The sequence below is a fragment of the Ceratotherium simum genome, chromosome 13, assembly GCF_057802395.1.
Source record: "Ceratotherium simum simum isolate JZ-2026a chromosome 13, ASM5780239v1, whole genome shotgun sequence".
Lineage (NCBI taxonomy): Eukaryota > Metazoa > Chordata > Mammalia > Perissodactyla > Rhinocerotidae > Ceratotherium > Ceratotherium simum.
This window is the reverse complement of record NC_141912.1, coordinates 51,142,329-51,159,582: the sequence shown is the minus strand read 5'-3', so window position 1 is coordinate 51,159,582 and position 17,254 is coordinate 51,142,329. Positions and strand designations below refer to the sequence as shown.

The 17,254-nt window shown below is 37.9% G+C and overlaps 1 protein-coding gene and 1 long non-coding RNA gene across 3 annotated transcripts in view; one reads left to right on the top strand and one right to left on the bottom strand.

The window, feature by feature from the left end:
- PKHD1 (PKHD1 ciliary IPT domain containing fibrocystin/polyductin) overlaps positions 1–17,254 on the top strand; it is a 431,042-nt gene that overhangs the window by 362,774 nt on the left and 51,014 nt on the right. For both annotated transcript variants that reach the window (XM_014782549.2, XM_087438704.1), the window contains one exon: positions 13,880–14,894. In XM_014782549.2, coding sequence (XP_014638035.2) covers positions 13,880–14,894 — 1,015 coding nt within the window. The remainder of the gene's footprint in view (positions 1–13,879; positions 14,895–17,254) is intronic.
- LOC147915726 (uncharacterized) overlaps positions 1–17,254 on the bottom strand; it is a 46,672-nt gene that overhangs the window by 14,436 nt on the left and 14,982 nt on the right. The gene's annotated exons all lie outside the window — the stretch shown is intronic.

The window sequence follows — 17,254 nt, the reverse complement described above, 5'->3', positions numbered from 1 at the left end:
TCATAGAATTGAGGGAAATCCATGCTCTTTTTGTACTTATCTAAATTGACCACAAATTCACCAGATATAGGCAACTTCATTGTACCGGGACTAAGGAGATCCAGGGAAAATGCTAACTCCCTTTCTTTCAGCAATTGTCTGGTGTAGAGATTTTTCTTTCTGGAATAAAGGAAAATGTGAAAGAAAAGGAAGCACTCATAGGCTCCAGTTTGCTTTCCACAGATCATCAGTGCATTGGGTCATTCTCTCCACCTCTTCTCCTTCCCCCCTGACTGTCCTCCTTGGCTTGTCTGCCACAAACTTCCTTGCAAACACTTTGCTGTACCTGAGTTCCCATCCATGACACTCTGGCCTTGCAAAGAAGATTAATGTAAAATATTAGTCAAAGATTTTCTATTCTCAGCCCAGATCTTTATCTCAGAATAAAAGGGGGAAATTTATCTCTTGTGAGTCATGGGCATTGAGCTGCTGGGAACATTTCACTGGCGGGGAGAGTCAGCAAAAATAGTCCTAGTGGATTTCAAGTTTATTTGACTAATTCTTTCACCACTTATCAAACGAAACTACTTTTGTTTAGGTAACAAAACAAGCTGTTTCCTCTGCCATTTCTCCAGTGAGTTGTATAGGCACTTGTGGCAAACACACATTACGGCTAACTGTTATGATGTTTGCTGTCAAATTCATTTATTTATACAACTGCTGTAAAAAGCCTGAGGCCGATAAGCAGCCATGAAAGATTTCAGAGTCATGGTGTGGGGTCATGAGAGGGAAAAAAAAATCTCCACTGGTTATGAGAAAGGAACTGACACAGGAAATGGTCACATATGGCGCAGATTTATTGTGTCCGGGGCTTCCCATTCAAATCTCATTACAGCCGCAGCTCGGAGCTGGGCATGGCACAGTCACATTCATTTTAGTTTTGGCATCCAACAGAATTACTGCTGCAGCTTCAAACTGAGGGCCGGAGAGGTGACGAGTTTATCATTCTGGGGAAAGAGTGCGTCCAAATTGTATTGTAAAGAATGCTGTTGGCTGCCCCTACCTTTAATCTTACCCATGCACATCAGTTTGTTCACAGCTGGCAGGCAAGGTTTGCTAGCCAAAAAGAAATAGGAGGGTGGAGAGAAAGAGTGGAGTGGGGGTGGAGAGTATTACAAAAGAAGTGATGGGAAAGTTAAGATTAGATGAAAAGAAGAAAGCATTTTGAATTTTGCAGATTTTTATTTACTTTTTGATTAGTGGAAAAAAACAGGTGTCCTGCTTATGGACACTTGTGTGCGTGCATGTGCACATACGTATGTGTGTGTGGATTTCTTTCTTGCCCATATTTTCTAAAAACATAGATTCTTGTGTCCACATTGTAGCATTTTCTTCACCTGTAACTTGTCCCTTTCAACATTGTTTATTATGAATGCTTGCAACACTTACAGGTGCTATTTCAGACTATGAGGCAAATGTTATTTGTTTGAGATGATGATTGTGCCAAAAAAGGCAAAACGAGAGTGAGAAGTACTTTAAAAAAATACTCCTTTGGTGATTAAGGCGAATGTTAACAGCTTATATTTATTAGCATGTGTTTGTTCACGACTGTATCATCTCATTTAATCGTGTCCATCAGCCTATGGATTGGGTCCTATTCTCAATCCCTTTTACAAATGAGTTAACTGAGTCAGAGAGAGAAGTGATTTGCTGGTGGTTTTGCAGCTAGAAAATGGCAGAGCTAGGACGCAATGCAAATCTCTCTGACTCAAAATCTTGATCTCTCATCCGCTAAGCTGTACTTCCTGGACTTGCATTTGCTTTGGCTGTTTTCAATGCAGTATTCAGAGAATAAAAGTCATAATTGAGACCATACCCATTGATGTTGGTAGGTCCAATCATAATACAACAAAATAACAAAAGTACAAAGACATTTTCTAAGCCATTTATTTCAAGCAAAGTATAGGTGATGACATGTCAGCATAGTAAAAGAACACAAAATAGTCTTCTAGAATTTGTTTGAATGGACTTTCAGCAATAAAAATAAGGTTTTTTAAATTTAAAAAGGGAAAAATGGTTGATTCAGAAGAAGGGTCTGTATGATACATATCTGACCCTCCTCCCTCATCTTTATTGTCATTTCCTCACTTACTTTCCTCTCCTGATCATTTTTTTCCCCTCCAAATAACACTTTTATAAAAAGGGAACAAATATTTTCAAATACTCATGAAGAGAACTTAGCCAAGACAGAAAGGCCTTTCACAGAAGCCTTCCAGGCATCCTTACTCATATAATGGTTTGTTTTATGTGGTTTTCCATTTTTCTCAGATTAGTTTGGAAATATATTCCCACGGAAAATAAATGAAAGTTCAAGAATTTTCGTGCGATAGCTCATAAAATTGTGACAGATCCTGTAATCTGTAGCTCCTAAAGCCCATCAGTCCACTATGCCCACGCACGCGTGTATTCCTCATCTAGCAGCTCCCAGTCCCTGGGCAGTATCTTCATTCCTGTAGAGCCATCTTCACGGTTGGACATCTCTTTTCTACCCTCTCTTGACTTCTAAGCATTGGAAGCCACTTCCCCACACCAATCACCAGCTGTTAGAGGGCTGTCTTCCTCACTAAGAATGATACCAGAAGAGATTATGCTCCTGAGTGCCTCTGGCTAATAAATTACGAAAGCCAACCTGAGAAATTAAGAAATGCCTTAATTTTGAACTTCTGGGACCTGAACTTTGAATACATTAAAATTTTCAATTTAATGAACTTTAAGTTTCTCAAATTACATTGTCTTATAATACTAACTATCTGTGTGTACGGGTATATGTGCAAACATATGTACTTGATCTCTATTATAACGACTAGAACTACCAGACTGTGGTCACTCAGTAGACTTTAAAGACCTCTAATTCTAGACTTCAAAATAGCAAGGTTGTGTTTCTGTCATCTATATTGAATCTATTGTGCATAAGAACAGCACTCTCAATTTACCTTCACCTTACAAATATAACATGCCCGTTTTTTTAAAGTTTTAAAAAATAATTTTTAGCTAGAATTCTCCATTTTAAAGAAGTAGAAAGTTCTCTATTATTTCGCATCTGCAAAAATATCTTTTCTTTAATATTTTTTTCCAAGATTTCAGTTACTCCCTTAGTGTATTTAGGAACACATCTTTGAGATTTTGGAGTTTCACTCCTCATAGCCTGAAGGTCTATGTCAACATATATAAATGGGGATAAATTCAAGCTGTCTTCACTTTGTTTGATCTGTGGCCATTTATATTTGTTAAATTAGAAATAATAAGGTGTAAATCTTGTTTGACAGAGAAGAATTGTAAATGATTTCTTTTCATTTCTTGAAAAAAAGAGAATGATTATATATTTTGTTTTTTTCAAAATCTCCTGTACTTTGAATTGTGAAATCTATCACAAAATGGCTAAAAAAATTATGGAGGGAAATGGTGGTGTTAACCTCGAGGAAAAAAATCATTAATGTTGATGTATTTCATTCAATTTTAAACATATAAATTTTTCTCTTTTCTTGAGAAAGGGAAGATGGAAGGATTCTATGTGCCTTTGAGTCAAAACATTTATTTTAAAAATACTTTTTTTCTTTCCTTCTGATCCATTTTTCTAAATAAAGGATAGGAGTTGTTTCTTTTTTTTTTCTTTTCTTTTAGTTTTTTTCCTAGCAAAGACGACCCCTTTGGCATATTTTCTTTTTCAAACGTGAAATGAGGTGGAAAATCCTCATTTCACGACAGGAAGGACAAATATTGACACAAAGTTAATATTTGTTAGAAGCCTGGAAGCAACCTGAGTACACACACACACACACACACACACACACACACACACAGACACCTTCTCCTCCTTCTCCTCCTCCACCAGATATACCTAACTTGCCTCCTTTCTTGGTTTTTAGGTCTTTGGTTTCCAATCTAGGAAAACGTGGACACGGCACATTGGATGTCTAGGGTATTTTGGGATGTTGACGTATACACAGAGCAAGTGCTCATGTGCACACACAAATACAACCTGCTTAATCTAATTTCCCCACTTAGAGAAGAGCTTCTGGACTTTATCACTGCTCTTCTCCATCTTGAATGCAATAGCAGATGCCAAGCCAATACTCACTGGTCACTCTGCATTTATTAAGTCCTGTCCACTCTTGCCTTTTTGAGAAGAATGCCCTAGGGTGACTGGGCGGCTGCCCCTGACAGGCTGTGTCACTTATCTATTCACATTTATTATGAAAGTCAGCTGTGCCCAGACCCTGGTTTTTTTTTTTTTTTTTTTTTTCCCTCTTCTCTCAGCCCCTCTTACAAGCACCCCTGCCTGGATATTCATGAGGAAATAATCAGATTAGCCCTTTCACGGTGAGTTCACATGGAGTTCTCTTTCTCCACTGGGCTACTAACTGAATAAACGTGTTTAGTGGTAAATTGTAAATGACATTATGATTACCAAAGCCAGCATGGGTTTCATTTAAAAGTGATCAGAATTGCAGACCACAAAAATTGTGACTGGCAGATAAGGCCATTTGGAGAAGTGGGAAAAGAAAAGTCAAAAACAAGTGAGAAAGATAATCATTACTCAAAACAAAACCTTCTCCAACTGAGAGAAGCAGGAGGGAAAGGAATTCAGAGGAAGAAAAGATTGAGCGCTGTTTAGAAGGGAAGCCAGACCGTCACTGTGGCTTCTGCCAGCTGCGGCCAGGAGAGTGACAATGACATCTGTCTGGCTGTGTGCACAGCTCTGTCTTAAGTAGTTAATGTGTATTTGCTCCCACAATTAAGAACTACATCCATTTAGAAGCTCTGGAACCCCAATGCATTGCTTACATGTGCTTTATTTTTGCCTCACATCAAAATTAAAATACTAGAATTGATTAACTCTGAAGATGAAATAGGAAAATAGATGGTAAGGTACTGATAAACCACCCTGTCTCTTAGTCATTGGTAAGTTCTAGAGAAAGAAAATAAAATTTCTTATTTATGAACACTAGGATTGCAAGTTTGGCTATAAAACTGAATAGTTAATGTTGCTTGCTGATAATCTTTAGGCTATTGCCTTCGTTAAATTTGTGGCTATCTGTATGTACTTCTGGGATTGTATGCTAAAATATTAAAAAGGCCAAATGGTAATAGAAAAAAGCAAATGGGGGCTGGCCCGGTGGTGTAGTGGTAAGTTTACATTCCACATCAGCAGTCTGGTGTTTACTGGTTCGGATCCCAGGCACAGACCTATGCACCACTCATCAAGCCACTCTGTGGTGGCATCCCATATACAAACTAGAGGAAGCTTGGCACAGATGTTAGCTCAGGGACAATATTCCTCAAGCAAAAAGAGAAAGATTAGCAGCAGATGTTAGCTCAGGGCCAATCTTCCTCACCAAAAAAATAAATAAAAAATAAAAAGCAAGGGGTTTCTCATCAAATATGTGATTTGACAAATAACCAAAAAGCTTTCCATGAGTTCCCATCAATAGATTGTGTAGGGAGAACTCCTGATTATTGCAGCACCTCTCTCACAGGTGTTCATCATCACAGCTGACCCTACATCTAAATACAATCCTAAAATGAAGCTATTTGATTACATTCCATTTTGCCAGAGGCATAGGTGGACATTTAGAAGTACACTTTTCTCTTCCTCCTTTTCCTCATTAATAAGTGATTATGTGAGTCAAAAATGCTGTGAGTCAATTTTTCTATCTATGAACTAAAGATAATTAAACTTGCCATAATTAACTTGCCGTTAGGAAGTTTTAGGTGCAGGAGATTAGGGAAGGAAGAAGGAAAGGAAGGAAGGAAGGGAGGGAGAGAGGAAGAGAGGCAGGAAGGACCACCAACCTTATGGCTTGAAAACATCTTTGTAGTGAGATCAAGTCTTCCTCTTTGCCGTTCTAACCCTTATCCCATTCTGTCCCCCTTCCAGGCACCAATCCCTTTAGCATATGGACTTCCTGTCAAATATTTCTGTACCTGAAGCTCTCCTAAGCAACCATTATGTATTAGTTGAAATAACCATGGGATGACCACCATCTGGCCACCCAAGACCTGTTTAAGCAGTAACCCAGAGTCCCACATTGACGAAAACTGTGAAACCCTCAGGACCCCTCTGATAGTCTCTTATTTCCACACACTGTTACAGTGGTGTTTTGCATAACATCCCTGCTTGCCTCAGTCACTACTACAAGTCCACCACACACTATCTACTATCTCCAGAATATACATCTCTTTCCTGATTTATTCATGGGATCATCCAACCTCTTACTGCCTTCCTCCAAATCTCGCTCCTGGTGCTGTGTGGAACTCTGAAGTTGGACTCAGCAAACTCCTCTCTATGTTCATAGAGCATTCTTTAACCCTTTTACCTCAACTGGAACCTAGCTGTCTTCTAAAGCTGTCACTCTACCATGACTCTTATCCAGGTGAATAACTCATCTGAAAACTTAACTGATGTGGAAATAAACAAAGACCACCCAAATGAGAACAAGCAAACGTTGTTTATTCTGAACTTGTTATATCAAGGGATTTAGCCACCATCACTTGTGTTTGGCAGACACTCAAAGGCCCACAGAGAGTGGGAAAGCTTTAAGGTGGAACAAAGGGAAGACTTCAGGGTATCCTAGTTGGAGGCTGTTGGCACAGGGAAGCAGGAGGCAGGCTAACTAGAAATGGGGCATCCTATGTGATTGGTTAGAGGCATATATTTGGCTCTCTCTGGTTGGTCCTAACTTGGAATGGGGAAGGAAACTAGGGAGGCTGGCAGTTATCAATCAAGTACTGGCTGTTTGGGGCTGATTATTTCAGGGCTTATTGTTTGATCATCCTGGACCGGTTGCTACAGATAGAAATTTGACTTCCTAGACTGGTTGCTGCAGATAATAGGCTGGCTTCTTGGCCTGGTAACTGCGGATTATGGGTCAGAGTTACTGTTACTGCGCAACTCATCTTCAAGGCTTCTCTAGGAGAATATCTGGCACAGAGAAAGTCCTCAATAAATGTTAGTTGTAGCTGTTGTTATTTTTTTTTCAAGTATGCTTTTTTCACCTTCTACTTTACCACTTATTGACATAGTCATAGCGTTGAAATTGTCACCACCAGCAACTTTCAAAATCATGAACTCAAGCATCCTACTCTAAAATCATGGCTCATGTCTTTGCAGCTCACTTGTTCAAGAACCCTTTCCTTGTCACATTAATTAAATCCATTGCCACATGCCATTTTTTGACTACATAAGTACACCCCCACTTTGTTTCCCTCCTTATGCAGCTGAGCTGTGCTATGCTTCGTTATAATTAGTTCTTTGCAAATATCTTTAATACCTGTGACCCTCTGTCTCTTCTTCTCAATCACAGAAAGATATCCAACCTTCAATGAACACAGGCATCCTATTTGTCCATGCCATCTTACTAGGTATATCCAAGGCATTTGTTCATCTACTCTTCACAACACAAGCTGATTTACTGTGAAGGTGATGAGGTTTAGATTTCAGGGTCTTCGCTTACATGGGCCACTTGCAAGACTCTGAAAGGAATCCTAGCAATATGTTTTCATAGCCCTATGTTTTTGTAAAATTTGCAAAATTGAGATATTTTTACTAAAAGGTAAGATAACACTCTCTTTCCACTCTATATTCTTCTTCGTCATAAGTACTGTGGGGTTGGGCGACAATGGAGTAGCCACACACGTTTAGGATCTAGCTAAGGGGAAGTTGAGTTGGATGTACATTTGATGTGGGTTTAAGAGGGTGTGGTTTTTGTGGCTCACAATCACTTCTTTGTAAAGTTCTTGCTAGCCATCTATGTCAACTTGCTCATGCTGTGACACACAGGAGCCAGACTGTAGGTCACACTGTGATATGACTATATCTTAAGGCATGAGAAGAGAGCGAAAGTTGGAGAAGTAAGGTTTCAAGTGACAGTGCCATAAAAGTTACTCTGTGGAAATTTATTCAAATATTGCAGCTCATACCTGAGAAAAACTTTCTAGGAAATTTCCCATGTTTGACAATTCTAAGTATTTATACATTACTAATCATGAGCTGTGAAGCTGAAAGCAACTCTTCTAAACTCCCAGGATAGAAAACAAATGTCAATCATCCAGGCTAAAGGAAAGATGAGTTATCTTTCTGTCCCCTCTATAGAAAATATTACAACATTGTTGTCATCTAAAGAAGCAACACAAAAGTGTGCAACAAAAAAATATAAAAAAGTAATACAGAAGTGTGTTGGGTAATTAATTAATAAGGTGACTTTTCCCTAGATTTTATCATGTTTATGGTATTTATGAGGTTTGTAATTGTGTTTATAATTGTGTTGTGATTTTTTTCATTTTTATCTAATATTCACTCACTCTTATTCCTAATTTTGAATTCATAATTTTGTATCTACTTTTATAGAATGGTTCCCCAATATTGTATAAGCACTAAAATTCAGAAAGACTGGGTTCACCCCTTTTGCACAAAATGGCTTCACACCATTTTCTCAGTCTACGACCATTCCATCCATCTCTCCCTTCATCCTAGCCTCCAACACACACCCTCACTCTTACCTTTCAGTTGATGACCTTGTTTTGCCTCACATATCCCAGCAGATAAGACTGCCTTCAATCTTCCACCCACCTCTACCTGCATAAACATTCTGTCCTCCTTCCTACTCCATGAGAGATGGGGTCTTTCGACTTATCAAATCCCACCCACTTTCAAAGGGCCCTGGACTCTATTCTCCCTTAGCCCCGCAAGGAGTTTACTCTGTCATCATCCACTTCCTCTAATTAATTAATTAATCTCTCCCTTTTTATAGGTTCCATCTTATCTGCAGAATTTCAGCTTGTGTCTAAATACAACGTGACTTTTTTATCTAGTGCATTTTATGAAGCTCTGAATTATCATAGTTACGCATTAGCTGCTTTTCACAATCTCGTCTTGAATGCCAGACTGATTTACTTCAATAAAATTAAGTATTAATTATTTTAAAAGAACCTACTTTTCAGCTCACATAGGGCATTTCCTTTGTATAGAATCCTCATTGTTAAAACTCTAAGGTAGAAATTCCTGCTAGAAGTAAGCTTGTTCTACCAGAGATGACTATATAATTGTTGAGTAGAATTATTTTGTTTTTGGTTTTTGTCTTCCTCTATAAAAGAAGAATTTTCTAGTTAACTATAACAATGTATCTACTATGTAAATCATCTTTTTCCTAGTAGGCAAATGCTACTTGTATGCAGATTTATCTCCTTTACAAGGAGGTTGAGACAGTCACATCCCAGTCATCACCCTCAAACTATTGTCAAAGAAACTTCAGCTCTGACTTCTGAGACACAAGGCACTAGAGAAACACTGTATCTTTCATAAGTCTGGATAGCATTAAAATATAATTAATATATTATTTATTACAGATGTTTTTTCACAGTGTTATTCCTAGGATAGCAAAAATTGTAAAGAGTATATGGTTTTAGAGAGAAAGTGTCCTGTTTGTTTTATATTTTGTCAAGAAGAGCTGAACCAAAGAAGTAATTTAAATATTCTTTATACTTATATTGGATCAGATGGGCGTGTCCTTCATTTTATGGGAGTATGGGAAGGAAGCCATGGGGAGAATATTTTATAATAACCAATGTTTCATGAAACTCTTTTTGCTTAAATTAGAAGATACTGGGGCCGGCCCAGTGGCGCAAGCGGTTAAGTGCGCGTGCTCTGCTGTGGCGGCCCGGGGTTTGCTGGTTCGGATCCTGGGTGCACACCAATGCACCGCTTGTTAAGCCATGCTGTGGCGGCGTCCCATATAAAGTAGAGGAAGATGGACACGAATGTTAGCCCAGGGCCAGTCTTCCTCAGTAAAAAAAAAAAAAGAGGAGTATTGGCATCGGATGTTAGCTCAGGGCTGGTCTTCCTCACACACACACACAAAAAATTAGAAGACACTAATTATTGACTTCATGAAGGTCATAGTGGTAGGTCACCAACCAAATGTCTCAGATATCAGAAGCATGTGTCCTTTTCATGGTAGGATATTCATACACAGAGCTTCAAAACATAAAAAAGGAATAAATGAGGAATAGAAACAATGTAGGTAATTGGCATTGCACTAGTTGCTCTGAAATCAGGAAGATAACTGTCTAAGTTTATACAAACAAATAATTGACATATATTTGAGTAGCCGTATGTGCCTGGCGTTGAATCCCTAATCATATCACAGTACTTAATAATAATAAAAAGACAACTAACTCCTTATCACTGAAGAGAGAGGTGATATAGTTAGTAACCAAATCTTCTTACTGTTAGCAGGTTAGTCACACAAGGAATTCCAATAAATGTTTATTGAATTCCTAGCCTCAGTTTCTAGGGTTTATAGTCAACTCATACAGAATTCCAACAGGTTATGAAGATTTGACAGTGACTCTTCATACTCTATCCCTTTATTCCTGAGTTTGCTCAGGGGCCCTGGGCCTGAGTCCTAGACTCTTCAGGGTGTACCTATGCTCTGCAACACGTATATTTAGTAGATTGTGCCCTCGCAAACTCTCACATTCAAATCTTCTCTCTGTCTTCCTGATTGAAAGCCTTCTCTCCTCCCTTTTTCTATTCTCCCTCTCAAGATCCTGCCTCCAAGACGCGTAGTCAGTCATACTCTGCTCCGTCCAATCTCACTGCTGAATAAGGGAATAGAGTCCTGAGGGCAAAGATGGTTTGGGGGTCCAGCCTTCTTGGTAGACTAGCTTCTGGGAGGAATGTATGAAAATAAATAAATAAATGAAAAGAACTCTATCACTGGACCACTTTGAAGGTATGCGTTCTACTAGTATAGCTCCTATTCCTTATTACTCCAAAAGAGTATTTGAATCACATTATAAATGGTCCATTTTTGTCATTTTTAGCCTTGGAAGGCACCTGCCATCAGGAATAGAAGTAAAGAAAGAAAAACTCACATTCCTACATGTGTGTTTATTTAGTGAATTGAATTAGTCAAGACAAAAATGCTTTTCACAACAGAATCTTTTTGTGGACAAATCAATTATTGTGATCCAAGAACAGAAGAAAATTCATATAAATATAATTAGCCATAATTTCAGTCTTATGGTTTCACTCAAATAGTATTGAGTTATCATTTATTAGCATCAATTCAGGAGGAAATTCTCACAATAAATTTTTGTAGTATATTCTGTTATTATTGTTGTAATGAGTTGGTTTAAAATGTATTCAAGCTATAGAATAATAATCTTATAACTAGACACTTGGGAAGAATAGATAAAAAGTATTTGATGAATAGGAGTTTTGAAAAGGACATTACATGTTAATCAACTAATAGACAGTAAGGAGCATCTACTGTGTTTGAGATAGGTAACTCTGTGGTAATTTAAATATGAGATATAGTCCCTGTCTTGAGAAATAACTGCTTCAGGACAGCCTACTAAGTTTATGTAATTTATCAAAGTACACATAGTTAGTTAATAGCGGAGAATGATTGAGAATCATATCAACTAAGAGAATGATTATTTAATTTAGGGACAGTTCCAAGAATTTAGCAATACATAGAGGCGACTCTAAAAGACGTCATGTCTCCTAGATGAGAAGAAGGAAGAACAAAGTCAGAGATTATAAAACTGGATGGAATGTGAATGATTAATCAATGGCATCAACATGACTGAAAAAACATGTGTGAAAAGAAGGAGAGTGAGCTGTAGAGTCTAGAAAAGGGGAACCAGTGTGATTCAAGGGTTTTCCGTGAGGGAAGGCCACCTCACTATCTCATTTGAAAAGGGTATACCTGTAGTCGAAGCTGGTGCATCAGGGTCTCAAAGCACAATTTCCATGGCTATTAAGATCATGCAATTAATTCCCTTCACACTGCTTCCATGCTTTCGAAGACAATTCTTGATTTAACAATAGCATTTCTGTATTATATGACCATAGGGAGAAAGAGCACTATGTAAAAGTGGCCATTCTTTTATATTAGATAATTAAATCTCTATTTAAATTAATAATTTAGTATTCAATTTAGTGAATTCAATTTCTTTAAGAGACATAAAATAATTCAAATTTTCTGTTTTTATCTTGTGCTGGTTTTCAAGGAATTTGTCTATTTCATCTAAGTTGCTGAATTTGTGGGCATAAAGTTTGTAGTTGTCTCTTAACCTTTGTCTGTAGAATCTGTAGTAATAATCCTTCTTTCATTCCTGAAATTGGTGATTTGTGCTTTCCATCTTTTTATCTTGATCAGACTAGTGAAGGGTTAATCAATTTGTTGATATTTTACAAGACTCAAATTTTAGCTTTGTTCACTTTCTCTGGTTTTTTGTTTGTTTTATAGTTTATTGATTTCTGCTGTTATATTTAGTATTCCCTTTCTTCTACTTACTTTAGATTTGCTTTGCTCTTTTTCTAAATTGTAAGATAGTACCAGAAGGCATTGCTTTTAGATAATTCTTCTTTTGTAATATAAGCATTTAACATTGTACATTTTCTTCAAAGCACTGTTTTCACTGAATCCCACAAATTTTGATAATGCTAAAATTTCATTATCATTCAGTTTGAAACATTTCACAATTTCCCTTGTAATTTTGCCATAGTTGTTCTCACTATTATTGTTGAGCCACAAGTAAAACATGTGCCCTTCTCCTGAAGCAACATTTTGGTAATGAAATTTATTGATATCATAGGCAACTTTGGCACACGTTTTCTAATCATATCATATGGAAAGGCGGATGAAGGAGGAGGCTAGATCGTGCTCAAATGTAGTACGTCCTACATTCGTAATAGTTTGATTTTTTTTCCAATCCTTAGGCTACTTTAATGAACTTGTACTAAGGCAAATTAAAGTATCTAGAAAACAATCCAATTTTGTGACTATCAATTTTATTTTTTTTATTATTTTTTTAAACTTTTTGTTTGTTTTTGCAGGAGAAGATTCACCCTAAGCTGAGATGTGTTGCCAATCTTCCTCCTTTTTTTTTTCTTCATTTTCCCCCTCAAAGCCCCAGTACATAGTTGTGTATAGTTGTAAGTTCTTCTGGTTCTTCTATGTGAGCTGCTGCCACAGCATGGCTACTGACAGATGAGTGGTGTGATTCCGTGCCCAGGAACCGAACCCTGGCCACTGAAGTAGAGTGTGCTGAACTTTAGCCACTAGGCCGTCAGGGCTGGCTCTGTGAATATCAATTTTAAATCAACAGAATTCTTTATTTGTTGGGAGATAAACTATACCTGTGGATTCAGAACAAGTGTTACTCTAGGTTCATAGACTGGAGGATTAGGAACGGTGGAAATAATGGATAATGCTGTTTCTTTAAGTGTTTTTGTCAGCTCCAATCATCCTCAGCTTGGGCTCTATTTAAAGTCAACACTCCTCAAGTTGTTACTTTCTTATTTTCCTCTTCTTGTAGTTCTTTCCTCTTCATGTTTAGAGAAAAGGAAAGTGTGAGACAATTATATAGTCTGACATTTCTTTCATAATCTAGTCACAATATACCTCTTCAATTTTAATATACCTCCATAAATTCTCTGTTCCAGCCTCTCAATCTACCTCCTTTTCCATTAACTCAAATATTATTACTGCCTTCTCTCCTATCCTTTTTCCATTATGGAGGCCTTAGTGATTATTCTTTTTTCCTAATTATTTTACTCATTCAATACTTTTTACACTTAGCTATTACATCCATTAACTTTAAATAGCATATATCATGTAACATATACATTTAAATTATATTAAATGGCTATTATTTAATGTATCTTTCCATATTTTGCCCAAGACTTCTTGCATTCTCAGTGTCTAGCACACTTAAATGTTGATAAATGTTTCAGGAAGTTATAAATGTGATGAGAGCGATGGGTTGCAAATCATCTTTGAAAAGTTGTGGTTCATATGTCACTTGTTTATTTTCCTTTATTTTGTAGGCACATTTAGAGAAGAACAGAAATGCAAGTACCGATCCCTGATACAAGGCTACATCTGCAAACAGACTGACCAAGTGATCTTAATTCTTGACACCGTTGATGCCACTTGGGCAATGAGGAAGTTATATCCAGTTGTATCTGTGACTAGTGGTTTTGTTGACACCTTTAGCGGTATAAATGCCAACACTCCTTGCTCTACTTCCGGGGCTGTATCTACTTTCTATTCCATTGTACCCACCAGGGAAATCACCAAGGTCTGCTTTGTGGATCAGACTCCTCAAGTTTTGCGTTTTTTTCTATTGGGAAACAAAAGTACCTCCAAGCTTCTCTTAGGTGTATTCTACCATGAACTCCAGAGCCCCCATGTTTTCGTAGGAGAAAGTTTCATTCCTCCCACTCTGGTTCAATCAACTTCCTCATTGCTGGATGAGGCTATTGGTTCCAACTATTTCAGCATCATGGATAACCTCTTGTATGTTGTCCTCCAAGGACAGGAGCCCATTGAAATACGCTCAGGTGTTTCCATTCATTTGGCCCTCACTGTGATGTTTTCAATCCTAGAAGAAGGCTGGGAAATCATGATCCTTGAAAAACTAATTGACTTCTTACAGGTTGACCAAAACCAAATCAGACTTATTCATGAGATGCCTGGCAATGAAGCAACCTTAAAGGCCATTGCTGACAGTAGAGCAAAGAGAAAGCGCAATTGCCCAACGGTGACTTGTGCCAGTCAGTATAGAGTTGGTCAACGTAGACCTCTCATGATGGAAACAAGCTCTTATAGGGTCCCACCGCCAACCACTATGGAACCTATCCCAAAAGTGATGGTCATTGAAATTGGGGATCTGCCATCAGTAAGGAGCACTGGACTGATTCCATCCTTATCAAGTAACAAATTACAGAATTTGGCTCACCAGGTTATCATTGCTCAACAGACTGGAGTACTAGAGAATGTTCTGAATATAACTATTGGGGGGTTGTTGGTGACTCAATTAAAGGGACTCGTTGGCTATGGGTAAGTACTAATTATAATAATATCCAAATGAGGGCTGATTTCTTGGGTGCATATTGCAAATGTCAATCTACTTACACTGAATCACATGACCTGTCTGCTTCTTAAGATAAGAAAAAACTTAAAAAGCCATTTATAGACAAATTCTCAATTTTAAAATTCTTTATTAAATCTATATTCTTCATAATTATTCTATTTCCTGGGTGGTTAAGGACGTTATATTTTGGTACCTTAAGGTGAAAAGCAGGTAGGAAGAGATTTTTCTAAAGCAGCTTGTTTTCAATTCATTTGTTCATTCATTTCTTTAAGAAATGAATTTAAGCAGTGGGCTAAATTCTGGGTTTGTAAGGTGAAAGAGATATGATCTTTGCCTTGAGGGACAAAAACACTACCTATCACAATTACATAGAGCTATGAGCTAAAAGTTGAGTACTGAGGGGGATGATAATAATCCTGCCTGTAGGGAGTGGGGAAGGGACTTACATTTACGAAAATTTTGGAAGGATGACCAAGAGTTTACTAGGCTAAAGCAGTGACCCTGATTGGGTTTTATTTAACCTAGGATTATAAAACCCTGAAAGGATACCTTTGTCAAATTGTGTGAGGCAGGAGCATCACTGCTGCCAGCTCTGTTTATGGCACAGACCTGTGTGTGATTTGTGATATCCTTTGGGCTATGTTATTCTGACTCTACAAGCTGGCATTTTGAAGTCCTCCACCAGGTTTCTATTCAATACACAATTCAGAGGTAAATTTACCTGAATATTTCCCTGTGCTTAGTAAATGAAGAAGTATGTGAAGTACACAAGAAGGAAAGACAAGTTTAAATTACTCTCAATTTTATAGATTGTGTTAGCCAAGATATGAGTTGACCAGCCCAAGTTCATCTAAGACATCTGTCACGAGGTCAAGACTGCTCGAGTCCCAGGCTCCACTTTTTAACAGATGCAAAGGAATCAAAAAACCCAAATACCCCAGACTGAGAGACAATTTGATCTTGTCATAATGCTTAGCAAACATATATAAAACTAATCATGTCACAAATGCATGCTGTTTGGTTATAGAGGGCTCAAGATGTGCAAACACGGATATTACCTGTAAATTTGTCACCACCACTGGAAAAATAAGCTCAAATCCATGCACATTTGGAGTTGATATTGGGTCTCTGGAATTGGCAAAATTATTTAAATTCTGAGCTATATAGCCAGCTAAAATTTTAAAGCATTGATATTCCTTTAGATTATTCTATTACTGCTTTTCCATCTTATTTATGGTAGTGCTAATAAATAAGCAAATTAATATTTAATGAGTATTAGTTACTTGTGTACAACCATATCCAGTTGATGTGGGATTCACTATAAAATGAAAAGCAAAACCAAAGAGAGATACATTTACATCTTGAGGCATATATTCAACTAATACATTGATTGCCTTTTTATACATAGAGAAATGTATCCAAATGAAAACTTAGCTACTGTTTTTGTATCATGTTTTACCTGTCTTTACGATGAAGATAGGTGTTTCTCTTCCCTACAGTACATTAATACCTATGGAGGATATAAAAAGAAAGCTCAAGAAGTTTTTTTGGGGGTTTTCTGGTTGATTTGAAGGGCTTTGGGAATTGTTTGCTTAGAATTAACAAGTACCCTTAGTTGCATGATTTCTCCCAATCTATTAAATCTTGAATATTTTTACCAACCACCAAAAGTTCACCATGTTATGGATGTTATTTTTTTTTTCATTTTTTGGTGAGGAAGATCAGCCCTGAGCTAACATCTATTGCCAATCCTCCTCCTTTTTTTTTCTGCAAAGCCCCAGTAGATAGTTGTACATCATAGTTGCACATCCTTCTAGTTGCTGTATGTGGGACGCGGCCTCGACATGGCCGGAGAAGTGGTGCGTCAGTGCGCGCCCGGGATCCGAACCCAGGCTGCCAGTAGCAGAGTGTGTGCACTTAACCACTAAGCCAGGGGGCCGGCCCTCTTATTGACGTTATTATTGTTACCACACAAAGGGCACGATCTGCTCGCCATGAGACAAAAGCCAATCCTCAAGAGGCAAGATAGTAGCAGAGAAAGGGCATTTTATTACAGCTTGCTAGCAAGAGAGAGGATGGCCGACTAATGTCCAAAAGAACCATCTTAAGGGGGCACAAAATCTTACAGCAGTTATATAGGCTGGTGGGTTACAGGGGAGGGGTTAAGAATGTTGACCCTCTGGTGTTACAGACTGGGAGTGCCACACTAGCTCTTTTGGTTTGCATTGGTGATGGCTATCAGCATAGACTTTTTGTTTGGGGGTCATCACATTCCTCAAAAGAACAAAGTTATCATCTTATTGCAGCTGGGAGGTACACGCAAAAG